The sequence below is a fragment of the Triturus cristatus genome, chromosome 12, assembly GCF_964204655.1.
Source record: "Triturus cristatus chromosome 12, aTriCri1.1, whole genome shotgun sequence".
NCBI lineage: Eukaryota > Metazoa > Chordata > Amphibia > Caudata > Salamandridae > Triturus > Triturus cristatus.
The window spans coordinates 234,055,836-234,072,458 of NC_140595.1; the positions used below are offsets into that span (position 1 = coordinate 234,055,836).

Sequence of the window (16,623 nt, forward strand, 5' to 3'; positions counted from 1 at the left end):
GGCTCCATCCCTCCATACGTCTCCAAGTCTCTCTATTCCTATGGTCTTCCATTTTGTAAACCCTTGTAGCGAGGCCACCTCCGTCAGTCCTGCACTAGACCACAATGGTGCTCTGCTGGTCAGTTTGTTATGCCACCCTAGGGCCTGATTGGCCTCTCTCCAGCATGAGACAACTACCGCTGTTTGTGGGGGATCATTCCGTCGCGAATATAGTAGTGATTCACAATTCCCTTCCTGCATAACATATCGGTCTGCTCCTCTCTGTCTGAGTATACCCAGTCATTCACTGCCAGCAGTTGCAATGCCCAGTAATAGAGTTGTACGTCTGGTATAGCCAAGCCCCCATCGTACACCCCTCACTGCAGCTTATGTAACGCTATCCTGGGAGCACCTGCCTGCCACAGCAATTCCCTGATATCTTGGGCAAGCAATCTTTTTGAAAAAGGTCAGCGGGACAGGGTATGGGGTATTCTGGAGAATGTATAGCAAGTGCGGCAGGGCCATCATCTTGAAAAGAGCCGCCCTGCTTGCTAACGACAGTGTTTGGGTTCGCCAATGCTGCACGTCACTATGGAGTCTCTCTAATTAGAGGTTGAGGTCTAGAAACAGCTGCTTATTTCTCAGTATCTGGATTCCCAAGTATTTTAAACCCTCTGTAGCTATTGGAGCCGTACACCGCATCGGGAGTCTCGGGGGGTGGGGTGGGTGGGAGAGGGGGCCTGCCAGTGGGAACACCACTGATTTAGCCCAGTTTATAGTATATCCCGAGTAGCTCCCAAATAAATCAAAGAGATGGAGCACCCTGGCAATTGAGAAGTAGGGTCTTGTGAGATAAAACAAAATATCATCAACATACAACGCTATGCAATCCTCCCAGCCTCCTGGTGCTACAATACTCCAGATCATAGGGTCCCTCCCGAACCAGTGTGCCAAGGGCTCCAAGGCCAACGCGAACAGTAGAGGGTACAAATGGCACCCCTGTCTCGTGCCCCTCTGCAGGGAAAATTTTTGCGACAGCACGCCATTCACACGCACCTCGGCCACCGGCTCCTGGTAAAGGAGTCTCACCCACCTGCAATAATTAGGGCCAAAACCCAACTTTGATAGTAAGGCAAACAGATACGGGCATTCAATACTTTCAAAGTCCATGGATGTGTCAAGCGCCATCAGTGCTGTTTGCGGATCAGAGGGGTCCTGCGTCGTATGTAGCACTCCATATAGCCTACACAAATTATGTCAGTTGCTTCTGTGGGGCATAAATCCCGACTGATCTCTATGGACTACGTTGGCAATAATCGGTAACAGTCGATTAGCTAGGGTCTTGGCTAAGATCTTGACCTCAACGTTGAGGAGGGTAATCGGCCTGTAACAGCTACAACGGTTAGGGGGTCTCCCGGGTTTGTGTATTACCACAATAGTAGCCACCAGTTTGTCCGCTGGTAACTGTCCCTCTGCTTGCACCTCCTGCAGCATATTGCGTATTGGCGCCACTATTTTGGAGGCCAGGCCTTTGAACAACTCGACAGGAATCCCATTGGGGCCAACCACCTTTTCCACCTTCAAGGATCTCAATGCCGTCGACAACTTGTCTTCTGTTATCTCTGCTTCCAAAGCCGTCCTGTCATCCTCAGGGACCAACGGCAATGAAAAATCACTCAGGAACTCGACACAGTCCCTTTCAGATCTCGTGCTGACAGGCGCATAAACACCTTCATAGTATGATGCAAACACCTCCGCTACCTCTACGCTGTCTACATGGCAAATGCCATCTCCATCTTTGATAGACGCCATCCATGACTTCTCTCTGTCGCGCTTCTCAAGCCATGCCAATAACCTGGATGCCTTGTCTCCAACATCGTAAAGGTGATGTTGCACTGCCAGCACATGTGCCCGTGCTGCCCCCTCCGTCGCTAATCTAAATTCGTGCTGACGCAGGGCCAAAGTATGCCGTGAGTCTGCCCGAAGCGCTTCTTGTTCTAAAGATTTTATATGTCGCACTTCTTCCTTTTTTTGGGCCCCTACAAGCGCCTGCGCTTGTCCCCTTAGCACTGTTTTATACGCCTCCCAAAATGTACGGTGCGAGTCTACTGGTCCTATATTTTCCCAGAAGTATCATTCCGTACCCTCCCGCAATTTATCCCTCAGCTTATGATCCTTCAATCTCCACGGGTCTATCTTCGGGAACACTCCTTTATTGACGTATGGCCCCTGAACCTTGACACATACTGGGGAATAATCAGAGATGCCCGGGCCATATGTTGGGCAGCTAAGAATTCTCCCACCCTGTTGCCCTGTGGGAGTAAATAATCAAGTCTAGAAGACATACCGTGGCGCCCGAGTAGTATGTGTACTGTTGCTGTTGGGGGTGCAGCGCCCTCCATATGTCCACTAAACCCAGAGCAGAAAGGAATCCCAGGAGATGCCCCTTGTCCTAATGAAGCACGCGAGCGATCCATCTCCTTATCTAAAACTGCATTTGGCATCGCCCCTAGCCAGAAGCGTACCAGTCGGGGGCCCTATGAGGATTTTGCTAATAGTTGGGAAAGTAATCTTCTGTAAACGCGGGGGAGCATAGAACGAGCAGAAGTTTATACTCCGTCCCTCTCACCTCCCTGCAACAGCCAGCGTCGTTGGACCAGACTCTCTCCACAATAAGTGGGCAAGCTGACCGCAGCAGGTTCCCACCCCTAGTGCGTCAGATGTGTACCCAGAATGGGCCACCAGCTGATAGCCGAATCGGTCCAGCGCTTTGTACCTGTTCCCTTTAATGTGCGTCTCCTGCATCAGTACAACATCCGGGCCATGTCGTTTAATATGTTGGAGGATGAGAGTGCATTTCATTTTGTTCCCCAAACCATTTACATTCCAGGACCAGGGCGTGAGCTGCGTCGGACTCTCCCTTATCCTAGCCATGGAAACCTAAGTGTGGTTCACATCTCACTCCCCCCCACCCCATCCATCCCATCCGTGCATGTACATAATCTGTCTTTTAGTCTTGAGCTAGGAACAAAGAAACAAATAAGAACATAAAACAAACAATTTCCCAACCCCCCCCCCCACCCTGCAACCCTGCTCGGTGAGTAGAGAACCTCCCCAACATGCAGAGTGCCTGTCTCCCTAACTGAGTAATTGTAACAAGTACTGTGGGCTACGCGTCCGCCTCCAGCTACCTGTTGCTTAAAATAACATTCGGATGATCAATGCCCCAATAAATAAAATGGGTGCCCCTCTGCACCAGTGTTTCTAGTCCAATGTCCCACAGCTGTCCCCATAGTATAGTCTCTGCGATTGTTCTCCAGAGCCTCAGTTCAATGGTCTGTGCAATGCAGGGCCCACCCCAACCCCCGCAAACTCACTCCCTCGATTACAAACATAGTATCCCATTGGTGATAACTTATCTGGTCACTGTCGCTGGGTCGGGACGTCCGCTTCCAGGTCTGCACCTCTCTGCTTGCCATCCCGTTCTTTGGGGACATGTTGTTGAGCTCCGCCCACTTTTTGCCTGACCGTTCTCCAGCATTCCAGCCAGTCGTTGTCCTCTTCTGGCGCGGGAAGAAGAAGGTCTTACCCTCTGCAATGATTTTCAGCTTGGCAGGAAATAGCATCATATATTTGATATTCTGATCGTGTAGGGCTCATTTCATTGCATCGAAGGTTCTCCTTTGTCGTTGTTCCTGGAGCGTGAAATCCAGGAAGAATCGAATCGGTGCATTTTCGTTCTGTAGATCTCTGTATTGGCGCGCCGTCTGTAAAATTACGTCTCCGTAGTTGAGCAGGCGCGCAATTATCGTGCTGGGAAGCTCTCGGTTTAGGCCTCAGCCCCAGTGCCCGATCGGACCTCTCAATCGAGAAGAACTGAGAGAGGCGTTTCAGCTTCAGCACATTCAAAATCAGGTCCTCCAAAAAGAGGTCCACCGATGGCCCCTCCATGCCCTCTGGCACACCCAACACGCGTATGTTGTTGCGTCGGGCTCCACCCTCCTGGTCATCCAGCCGGTCCAGAATATCAGTCTGGTTTCTGGTCAATTTCAGGACGTGTTCCTCTAGTCGTTTCGACTTTGATTGTTGTCCGTCAATGTTGGACTCCGCCGAGATCACCTTATCTGCCATCTTACGGAAATCTGCTCTGAGCAGGTTGACCTCTTCAGTGACCGAGTCCAGTTTCGGCTCCAAGGTCCCCGGAGCTCCATTATCGCAAGGAGTATATCCTTCAGCGAAGGGTCCTGGGCTGGATCTTCTCTGTCCTGTCTTAGAGCTGCCCCTGTGGCGCCTTCCTCACGACCCATGGCGACAGTGTATTTGTCTATGTGGTTGGCTTGGCCCAGGCCCACACCTTTCGTGCGCCCCACGGGTCCAACGATCACCTACACCACTGCCGTACAGGTGGGGAGAGAGCCTCTTCGTAGAACATTTCAGGGCACCCAATGGCAAAACCCCCAGCACCGGGGTCCCGTCATACTGCTCGCTCTGGCACTTCCTTAGGTAGGCCTGATCTCACACATCCGGAGCCCCAAGCAAACTCCGTCAGAGGGCGCCTAGGCTACGGTAAATGCGAAAGTTCCCAGCCCCAAAACCTGCTCAACCAACAGGCCTTTCGGCGCGCTTCTGGGGCCCAATGCAGTTTCCTCTGTTGCATTGCAATTAGCCACAATCCGATAGGCCCCCCCACTGGCAAAACGTACTGTCTCCACGGGGTCAAGGTATTCCCGCTTCAGTTTTTCCTCCTGAGCTTCCAGGGCAGGCTTAGTCTCACTCCGCTGGCGCTTCACTCCTTCACTTGTGCCCGCGGCTGCTAATGCACCATCAGTTGTCCAGGCGGAGGGCCATGCACAGGGTGGGAAGGGTGGACCCCTCGCACGCCCAAGCCGCAGCACTCAGTGTTGTGCCCAGTTCGTGGGCTGCTCTCTGCTGACTCCACCGGACCGCTCACCAAATTCCGGCATGCCAGCCGGGTCTGTTGCTCACGAAGCTGCGCCCCTATGCGTCACGATCGTCGCGTCCTGCTGCTCATGTGGCTGCCAGCGGGGGAGGGGGCTCACGCAAGTGCCACTCCACACGCGGCCACACACCCGACTGCCAACCTTCGGTAGTCAATGGTGGCAGATCACAGCAGTGCCATCTCCGCAGTGGTCAGGCCCGACAGTGCGGCGCCATTTTGCCTGCGCCCTCTCCTGCGGCCACCGTTGATAACTTCGGTCTCCCATGCTTCTGGACAGCCCGGAACTCGCTGGAGAGATCGCTGCGAGCTCCCGGCCCTCTTGGCTTCGCCGAGGGTTCACCAAAATGCGGTTAATGACGGATTCAATAGGGCAAGCACTGCGTGGCTAACCCAGCTCTATAGACTTGCGGCCATCTTAGCTGACTGCTGGCCACTCCCCAACGTCAAAATACTTGTGCGTTTAAGCGCTGTGAAAAAAAGTAATAACGTTATTTTCCAACTATGTTCAGCTATCTTTATTTTTATATTACGTGACTAAATTACACATAATTTTCTATCTTACATTTTTTTACCTCATGATCCATTTTCTAGACATTATTTTTCCCAGACTAAATTTAGTTGATGGCGTGCGCTTTAATTTTCACTTCACTTCGCTGGTCCCTCTCTTTGAAGCCACATCAGTTCTCGCACAGTGCTATGTAAATACATTCTAGACCCGGTTCCTAGATTTCAATTCTCATGGCTCATCCCACCTCCGTTACAGCAGCGGGTCACTCTTGGAAGATGAGTACCTTTCGTAACTTCCCTTCACCCTTACTGCCTTCAGAGACGCATTCTGGAGCGTTACTGCAGCTGGCTTGGAAGTGTGCCTCTTTTTGAAGGAAAGGGCGTACAACTGCCAGAAGTAATTGTGAGGTGAAAATTCAAACCTTTGGATCTCCGAGCATCACCATTTTGGTGCACTGCGAAAATTACTCAATTGTCTTAAGTATAAAGTTTACTTTTTACCTCAAGGATTGCAGAGAGCTGTTGTGAACAGCATGCATCTGGTTCGATGCGTTTTTCCCAAAATTGACAAGATAACGGTCCCACGCCTGTAAAGTTAGGATTATTTCCCCTAGCCCCATTCACATTCTTCAAGTACAAGGGGCCTGCTTCCATTTTCCATTCCAGTGCACCTTTGGCCAGTATTGATATGAACTAGATTTTCCTCCTTTAATTCCACAGATCACTCTTTGAGCTGCTTCTGCTCCCGTTGGAATTTATTAGGCTCTGGGAACGATCTGCTTCCTTTCATGTCCATGCCAGCGCTTTCAGTGTACCGACTACCACATTATTTACCACCCACATATCTCATTAAACACGTGGTAACTTCAGATTGTCGCCTACAGGCTCTGTACCCCTAGCTTCTAAGTTGTACCCCGACATCTTCTGAAGTTCTTTAAAGACTTCCTTTTCCAGATTTCTTCCGATCTGACTATAAACGGTTCTTTCTTTGGCAACAGCTCTCACGTCTATCTATTCACCATGCCCCATAATTCCACTACACAAATACACTACACACCACACAATACCACCCCACACAATTCCACAACTAACAATTAAAATCCAACCCACTTAATTCCACTCCACACCACATACATCCACAACACTCCAAACAAAAACACATAGGTAAAAGACATTACCATTTACAACGCCAATAGCTCTAACTCTCGCAAAGGCAAGACCTATTGCATTGCAAATGCTTGTTATTTCTGCACCCCTATATTGGTAATGTTAGTTATGTACTTCTTTTACCTTCATTGCCAGTTTTGTAAATGAGGCTCATTCTTTATGACTTGTGTATCTCCTCATGACCTTGTGCCAAGAAATTATGATATATGTCATAACTGTTGGACATTTTACCTTCATTTTTGCAGGAGCACGCAAGTGGGGGAAGAGCAATTTTTTAGCTGAAATGCTGGTCTTTATGCTATTAGAAATCTGTAGTGCTTCCAGTTGGATCACCTAATTTCTTTACTCATCATATTAAACTGCCTGAGGAGTGGTCCACAAGCCTCTCTCTTCGGTACTGGAGCGTAACCCCTTGATCAGACTTTACTATAGTTGAGTTTCATAAACAGGTGTTGTATTATGGTAATTGTTTCTGGCCTAAAAAATTAACAACTGTTAATGAGGTAATGTGCAACTTCGTTGTTTAAGTATATGCACATGCACTTTACGTTTTTGTATTTTTGTACTCCAGGATATTCTCTTATTACACCGCCAGCTTCTTTCAACATAAAAGAAGATGTAAATACTTACTCTATGGACCAACAGAGATCGGAAAGAAGAGAAAGCTTTATTAAAGTTATAGGTTAGTTGGGAGTCACAGTAGTAATTTAATAGATATTACATCAGTACATTTCTATATTATACAGACAAGATGATTGTTATTGTCATGTTACTTGATCACAACATTTGCTTTACTGTGTCTCAGGTTTATAGCTATATAACACTTAGCTTAGTTTGTCTCATTAATGTTATCTCCTCCTACATTGTGTTTGCCTTTTGTGCCAATTAAATTTGTTTTTATAGCCTGATACCAGATCTTAAGGCCTCTGTTTTGACCAGTGATTATGACACTAAATGAATAATGAAAATAGTAAACCAATAAGGAAGAATTAAGCATTATAAGCATCAGAATCATGGATTTGTAAGATGGAAGGTTAGGAATGTGTTGAAGTAGTACTACAAAGTCATTGTTGTCAGTTCAGGAACCTCCACAGGCCAAGTTCTTCAGCACGAGGCTATCTTATTCCATGGAAGCATACCAAGTTTAGAGTAAAATAAACAACGATTGGCTTCAGGAGAGCTGCAGTCATTCATTTAGTGGTTTTGTTTGGTAGCTGCTATAAAGTTGCTTCTAAACACTTAAATGGGTTTGTGGGATGGGCCACGAGTTTATTCAAGTGAAATTGAAAAAAATCGCTATTATTCTGTATCGTATTCCGGCTCATTGTAGTTATAGAAGACTGTAAAGCCTTGGTAGTGGGAGGCACACAAGGATTCATATTCATCGGAAGACTGTGTGGACTGTCTGAACTTGGGCATATCAACAGCATCATGAACAAGCAAGGAGTCAGATGGCCTGGCATGAAAAAGGGGGCCCAGAGAATAGCAAGCCATCAGCCAGAAAGCAGAAGAAATCTGTCTTTAGACCTCTATTGATTTTCATCGAAGTGCCTTCGATAACTGGTATGTGCTGAAAGGCATTCTGGAGGGAGGGTCAAGCCTTAGTGGTGCAAGGAGTGGCCCAACTGTCTTCTTTATCTAAGTGGGTGGATGACATGTTAATTCAAGGAGGTCAATCGCCAGTTCTTGGCTAGATCCTATTGCATGAAACCTTTGGACAAGTGTGCAGGGGTGTGTACATTGAACATAAGTTGTTCCAGTTGTGATGTCTTGAACCATATTTCTTCTTTAATTTAAAGCCATGGAGCTTTCAGCACAGGTGTTGTTCTAAAGCTGGAATCTGAAAATGAGCTGGCCAACATGATTCTGGTTCTTTGGAGTTTTTTGGCTGACCCTCGTTCGATTATATTTAAGTAATCCAATGTCCATGCTTTGTCATTGTTCCTAGCCGGAATGCAACTGAACAACTGCTCAGTATGCAGCTAACAAAGGAAAAGGTTCTGTATCCTGTGAGCAGCAATGTAAAACTCAGCAGAAGCTGCATTGATATTTTTCTTTGATTTTTTCACTTTGATTTTGGTGCATTTTCAACACAAAGATGCACTTAGCTGTGAGATCCAAGATTGTAACACAAAGAACGAGGGGGGGGGGTTGGTTGGAGACTACCTCTCTATTTTTACTAATAGTGAATGTTAATAATGAACAGAATGTCCTTGTGCGGAGCCCTATTAAGACCTGTACAGCAGGCTAGAATTGTATGCACTGTTAACTTTAGCACTATTCTCAGGGCCGGCTTTAGTGCTGGTGGCTACTGGTGCAAAAATCATTGTTGGCGCCCCCACACCACATGAACGCCTCCTCGGAATCTCTCACTACGACCAAGCTTAAGTACCCCTCATCTCTCCAATCATACATTTTTGCTAAACATAGCGCCCAACCCTGAGGTCGGCGCCCCCTCCACAGGTCAGCGCCCAGTGCGGCCGCACCAGTCGCACTGCCCTAAAGACGGCCCTGACTATTCTTAATATCAGTGCTCCAGCATATCTCTTTTATCTGTTATGTCTACTGCCAGCATCTATTTCTTATGTTTTAATTGTACCATTGTGTACCCTCCTACAAATGCTAGTGCCCTTGTCAAGAGGATTAGTTAACCATGTTTGTTAAGGTCCGTTAACCTGAGCTTTGTGTTTGGGCTTCCCATCATTGACAAAATCTAAGAAGGCAGACAATGTCGTGTATGGACAGGGAGGTGATGTGTTATGAACACATGGCACTAGGTATGATACTACAATGGCTAATAATTTGGTTGTCATAAAATGCAAAGAACTGGAAGTACCATTACTGGGGAGTTTTGGCCTTTGGAGACTGGTGTAGATAATAGCTGCCCGTAAACCAAAATATAAATCCCAAATGTTAATATGAGGTAGCTCGTTTTGTGATCTGTTTTGAACACTGTGTTTATACAGAATACCTCTTTGAAGATACCACATCTGCCATGATAGGCCCAAAATGTATTTTCAATACTGCATTGGTACTGGTGAACAGGTGGTAGTGTTGCTGTGGTGGCAGACCATGGTGCTAGGATGAATCCTAAAACAGCAGATATACATAAGGGGAAGCTTCTGTAATGGTAAACAATGGCTCATCTCAGAGTGTGACTTAACGTAGCTAACCAGATAAAAGACAGCCTGAGCTCAGTGAATGGCAACAATGTAACCGAATCAGAAGAAATGTCAATCAATATGAATCTTTATTCGGTAAATAAAATCACCATAAAAGAATACAGATCAAGCACAATTGTATCAATTTCATAAATAATGAAAACATAAGATTACTCATAAAAACAGAAGGCATTAAAACAATTAATCAGGTCTTGTTTTCCCGGACACTGAGGCAGCTTGCAAGAAGGATAAAGCAGTAAAAATCACATGCTCAGTGGGAAGCATCTGAAGGTACAACAGGACAGGGCTAACTTGTTTAAAATGCAATGATTTTAGCAATGGGATTAAAATATGCTTTCTCGGCCAGCTGAAGTAAGAACAAAACATTATAAAATGGAGCATATCCAGAGGAGACTCATTGTTGCAGGGTGCCCTTGCCTCAGACAGAGCCCACCCACATGGGGTCGCCAAGAAATGATGCAATTGATCAAACCTGAACCTAACCAGTAAAAACCTGTCATGCTGTGAGCGAACCGAGCCCAGGTATGGCTCTGTCCCCTGCACAGTTTTAAAAGCATTTGGCCCATTACTGAAAGCTTCTTTCTGAACCTTCTCTCTACAAACGGGAGCCGGCTTAGCTTCAACACAGCCCTGCTCCAGATCTTAATCCAGCACAGGAGCGGGCTTAAAGATATCAGGTCCGAAACACAATCAAGCCCAAGCTCCGCATGCACTGAAAATGGTGGAGTGTATTGTGGGACCTGGACCAGCTTGCGCAAAACATTATTCTCTGTCATTTGAATCCGATCCAACTTGACATATCCCCAAACCTCGCTACCATAACACAATTGTGCGTTGCAGGTAGATAGATTTTTAGAAGATCTCTTGGTGCCCTGGACCCAAGCCTATGTGCAGAACTGAAAAACGCCCCCATCATTTTTAGGGACTCTGATCTTTTAGCCTCAACTAGGAGTTTTCAGCAGTTGTTAACGTCAAATAAAACTCCCAAATTATTTATTAATGATTAAATGGAGGTTCAGGCATTGGTCTGAGGTCGACCTCCTGCCCTAAAACCATATTAGCATCACTCAAAATATTGTTTTCTTCTTCCCAATCACACAGCCTATTTAAAATCACCCTCTCCAATACCTTGACCATAGCATCCAGTAAAGAAATTGTCTGATAACATTGTGGGTTCTCTTTGTCCTCCTTCTTAAATATGGGGACAATCACAAAGGTGGTCGAAGAAGGTAACGACCCCTCTTGTGCAGCCGCATTCAGGACCTGCGTTAGTATAGGGGACCTAACCTCTGTATTTGCTCTAAACAGGTCTGGCGGTATACTGTCCGGGCCTGGGGACTTATTGCTAGATAGGATGAGAATACCGAACAGGAAGACCACTCGGTTACCAAATTTCACAGGTGTAACAGGGGATTTATCGCCCACCACCCCCCTGATTATAAATGCCCTCAAAATGATCCACCCACTGTTGCTCTGAGATGTGGTGGCATAAGAGCGGGCCAGAGCCCTCAACAAAGCAAGGCCTATTTACAACGCTCCAGAATACCGAGCTGTCCCCCGTTTCGCAGGCTTGACAAAGCTCCTTCCAGGCTGATTCCTGTAAATTATATTTACAAACCTTCTGAGCCAACTTATAGACCCACCTACAGCTTCTGATCAAATGCCTGTCCCTCTGAACCTGCTTTAAGTCTGCCTTCAGGTGACGCAGGGTTCTCGAGCAGTCTCTATCAAAACATTTAGGGTTTTGTGACACCCGGGGGCTGAAGGCTGTGACGGTTATAAGTTTACAAACCCCCAGGGCTACGCCTTTAAAAGCTTCCAGTACCTCCCCCTACCTGCGTCACTATCCAGACAAATGTTAATTTCATGTAGGCAGGATGCAGAGAGAGAAGTTTGAAGGCGCTGAGCGTCCACCTGAGACCCTTTCAGCCCTCTCTCCTGGTCGACAGTGGATAGGCTTATAAGTGCGCCCCTTAACTGTGGTTTTGGGCCCATGATGATATCCAAAGTTATAGATAATGGGTTGTGGTCACTGAAAGGACTGAAAATGATATTAAAATGAGAAATGAGCAGGTATAATGGTGACAAAACAAATATAAAAACTATAAGCAATCCACTACCCCTCCTTTTGTAAGACGGGCAAATTACGGGGTTTGGGGAGTTCACCAATTTCTCCATGCTTAAAACCAGGCTATGTAAATCTAAGAGCTCGTTTAACTTCTGACCATCCTGTGAGGGAGCAAAATGTAACCCTTCATTTAACCAACAACTGCCAGTAGAGGCACCACTAACTAGTGTAGGATTGCATAAATGAAAATAAAAAACACCAACAAGGACGATTTGGGCTTGGCCATCACCCATGACTGATATGGATTTAAGGCACGATCCAGGTAGTAAACTCCCGAGGTGTCAGAGCTCCCACCCTTGCTATTATAAAAATAAAAATTATTGGTAAGCATCCAGTCATTGATAGTTGTACTCCCTGCGTTGTGCGAACATGCCAAATGAGATCCAAAGTATAACCACTCAACGGAATTCTAACAAACATGATTAAGCCCCCTTCACCCTACCTGCCATTGAAAGAACCGCAGGTTCAAAATACATCATGTATCTGTCAAGAAAAATGCTGTTATCAATTGCCCAAGTTTCTTGGAGACAAATTATGTGGAAGGATTCAACATAATGCACCCACCTGGGGTCACTAAACTTTGAGGAAAGACCTGCAACAACGTAAGGCCCTTTGGCTGCTTTGAGTGTACTCCCGGGGAGGCTCTGTGGACCCTGCAAGACTGGAAAGAATCACATAAGTCCAGTCAATCGCAGCACTCCATACCACTCAAGGGAAGAAATCGATTGGCTGTGGGCACTGGGGGGGGTGGCCTAGAAGCAAGGTGGACGTTAGCTGGACAGGACCCCCTTCCAGCCAAATGATAGTATGATGGGCGAGCTAAAAAAATCCGGTCTATAGAAAAACCCAAAGGCAGGGCAACTATCCCTGGTGGGCCTGATGTCAATTGGGGGCAGCAGCAAGTAGATCGCCAGCTAACCAAGAATAATTCAAATTAACCAACACACAGTCTCCTGCCCTTGGTTTCCAGTCCCTGCCTATCTACCTAACTCTGCGTGCCATGATAATAGAATCCGCAAGCTCCATCCTAAGAGAGAGATGTGAGCTAAGCCAGTGCATCGCTGTGTTCTTGAGTACCTGGTAAGATTTTCAATTGGGGTTAAAATTGGGGGGACATTCCTCAGGACCATTACATAAGGAGTTGGTTCTGGGGCAAATCTAACAGACCTCTGGGGTTGATAGGAGAGGCTGAAGGCCAATAGCCCCCTAGTTCATCCAATGGACGGGGGGCATCTATACTACAAGAGCTATGAAATACCCCCATGGGCCCTTTCTTTAGTACAACTTGGGGCGCGCCTGAACCTGTGCCACCAAGATCTTGGATTAATGTAGGGACCCTCCCAGAGCCAACTGGATCAACTGACCCCGCTGCTCCTCTGCTGTGCCCTGCACCTGAGCAACCTTGTACCCAGCCCTCCCTTTGGCCATCAGGGACAATAACTCAAAAACCCTATCTTCAATGTGGGAAATTCTCAACAGAATTGTGTCCAATTTATTATTTAACAATGTTTTGAGATCCCCATTCGAAACATTCCTAAGGGAAGAGCCCACCTCCTCTCCTGATGAGTTGGAAATAAGTCGGTCCATCGGCAAAGACTGTGCAGAGGTTGGGCAGATACACAAGTCTTTCTTTTCCACTTCGGACTGATAACTGGTGTAGTTGGAATTATGAGTCTGTCCATTCTAGGGGTAGCCACCCTCGATCTTCATCACGAACCCCCATTGGTCCCCTTTCATGGGAGGGCCCCTCCACACAGGTGCAAGCGAGTGAACCATGGGAGGGGCGCAATAAATGTCCCTGTCCAACGAGAGCCTCCTTTCAACAAGTTTTATTTCTTTCGATACAACACTCACAGCTCCATGGAGAAAACCTTCCATGGTCGATACACAAGGGTGGCAGAGTGAGACGGGGTTTAATGAGAGGCCCTTTCTTTTTACCCATTGTTGTGGCACCTTTCAGCACCATTTATTCCTCTTCTCAGCCTAGATACCAATAGAGTGATAGCAAGCAGGGATGCCAGTGAGCAGCCTAGCGAAGCAGTCAAACGGAACAATCACAGAATACTGGATATCAGAGAAAAATTACCTTGGCCTTGAACTGGTCCTTGATGATATATTACAGCAGCGCAGGTAGCCTCCAGTCTATTTAGTAAAGATCTAGCCAAAAGGGGTGGCCAGCCACGCTTCTTCCTGCCGCTGACTGGCGCAGATGGGCCCGGTCTTTGCCTGGGCACGACCCACGAGCGTCCCGTGCTGCGGGAGCCCTTCATGGCTTAAGTAGAGCGCCTCAGGGCCCAGACACCACACTGGTGGCTTCCTGCAGCAACAAGCTCTAGGGTTTGTAGTACGCTCCCCTTACGACTGCTACTATCGGCTTCAACACTGCAGGAGCCCTTGAGTGCTTAAGTAGACACCACACTGGTGGTTTCCTGCCGTAACAGGCTCTGGGACTTGTAGTCAGCCCCCTTCCAACTGCAACAAACCGGATCCCAGGTGCTAAGGTCTGTCCTGAGCAGTCTGTGCGTCAACTCCCTCCCGAGCTTGCATGCCCAGAAGAGCTGTCTATTTAAACAGTGGTTGTCTGAGAAATATGACAAAGGTTTGTGATACATAGGTTTTTCATGCACATTATCTGATTCCACTGAGTGTTTGCTTCACTTTGACCTGTGTGTGGGCACCTGTCATACACACTGGTCAACTATTACTGTCTGATGTTATATTTCATAAGTCTTTAAAGTATTGTGAGTGCTAAGGCATGTCAACAAGTGAGATCATCAATAGATTCTGACAGTCGTTTCCACTTCCCAGGGTCGATATTCCTGCCTTGGTTAAACCTGGAAAGCTCCAGCATTTGAACTCTGGCTTTATACTTGGTTGTGTCTACAATGTTTTAATCTTTTGTGAGTCTGACTGAAAATGTTTGACCTTTGGAAAACTTACTATCATGCATATTAATTATTGTAATGATAATTCAGTGGAGTGGAGAAGTGTAGCTCACTGGTTAGAGGAGGCATACCCTGAAGCAGAGATCAGACCCGGGACCTGGGTTCGATTCCCGACGCGGCAGGGTCCAGAGCCCAATTGTCCACGGGCTCGATAATTCTCGCTTCGGTGCCCACTCTAAGCACGAGTTCACACTATGCAGCTCTGGGCAACAAGCCTGCTTAATCTCCACAACGGCCCCCCGCGGCGGGATGCCTGGCTTTCACCTTGGGGATGCCCAGTACGGGTTATCTTACAGGGAAAAACCAGGACGGGTTCCCAATGCAAGCGCCAAGATGCCCGTAGGGTGATAGCTGCGCTCTATAAGTACATCAATCAATCAATCAATCCAATAGTCTATTAACTATACCACTTTGACCCATTTTGTGATGATAATGGTATTTTTCAAATTCTCATGTGATGTCTCTATGTATTTGAATTTTTGAGTTTAAAACAGTTATTCATTTTGGACATAAGCTGGGTAGAATCTTTCTTCAATATTTCTTAAATTTTTCTTTGTATAAGGAGAGCCAGGTGTCACATCTGTGTTTGCACACAATCTAAAACCGGAGGAGGAACTGCATTTCCAAGAAGAGTCTGAATCGGAGGGGAGAAATGCAAGTAAGTATTAAATGGTTATTGTTTGTGTACAGAGAGTGTACTGGATCAAATAAAGATCACCTTGCTATGCTCAGTTCCTGTATACCGAGTCTGATCAGCTCAAATAAATTGATAATCCAATCTAGGATGGGATTTTCATCGCTGGCAGGAGCAAAGACTTGGCTGCCTACTGGGTGGAGAAAGCAGTGTTAGCAGTGACCTGGAACCAAAAAATCATCAGCATGGTTTGTTATGCCCTTTTGCATAAAGTTAAAATGCAGAATTGCTTAGCAAACATTGTGTAGATATAGGTGCTGTATAATAAGTCATCCGACTATATATATCTTATTTAGATATGTTGGTCCTTTGTTGAGCAGGAACATTTCATTTTGTGCACTAAGTGGGTGTGCGGTTTGCCACAAGTCTGAAAACTCAAGAATTTTGTCGGACATCAAGCAGAATTTCACCATGGTAAAGTCCTTATGCTTGTGAAAATAATCCCTTTTATAAAGTGTGATATGGTTAAATCCAGTCTAATAATGGACAATGGCTTTTTGGAGACCGTTACAAAAAGGAATGATTTAGGGGTTCTCAGATCATAGTCCAGAGAATTCCATGAGAAAGGACCTTACATGATGATGGGATTAAATCCGTTTTGGTCCCATCTCCATATTGGTTGGCCGGTCATAGTGTTCCCCTCTACCTGAGGTGAAGTGTTGTGCAGTGCTAGCTTCTGGAGGTGCCAAGGGTCTGTATTACAGTTCATTTTACAGAGGGTGCCTGTGCCGTAAAATGAAGGATATAACGCTCTGTTCCATTTGTTCAATTTCCTCCTAGATAAAGCAGGGTCTGGCTTTTTTTTTTTTAACTCATGAACCGTGTGCAGCAGATTTGCACATCCTATTGTATCAATGGGGGACTTTTTCATCCAAGTCATCCAGGTTGAATAACCCTGCTTCTGAAATAAAATGACCCACATAAGTTTGGTTATCGTCCCAAATATCTCTTGGACTGCTGTGACAAATGTTTTGTCATTTTCATTTTAAAGGGCCAAATCCTTAATCAAGGTGAATTAACATTAAGGAGAATCGCTTCTCCTCCAATAAATAGTACAACGC

The 16,623-nt window shown here is 46.4% G+C and overlaps 1 protein-coding gene across 11 annotated transcripts in view; it reads left to right on the forward strand.

Moving 5' to 3' along the window:
• LOC146775776 (butyrophilin subfamily 2 member A1-like) overlaps nucleotides 1–16,623 on the forward strand; it is a 506,274-nt gene that overhangs the window by 352,023 nt on the left and 137,628 nt on the right. For 7 of the 11 annotated variants that reach the window (XM_085637618.1, XM_085637620.1, XM_085637617.1 and 4 more), the window contains 2 exons: nucleotides 7,185–7,295; nucleotides 15,431–15,526. In XM_085637618.1, coding sequence (XP_085493744.1) covers nucleotides 7,185–7,295; nucleotides 15,431–15,526 — 207 coding nt within the window. The remainder of the gene's footprint in view (nucleotides 1–7,184; nucleotides 7,296–15,430; nucleotides 15,527–16,623) is intronic. The other 4 variants (XM_085637622.1, XM_085637616.1, XM_085637615.1 and 1 more) reach the window with 1 other exon arrangement.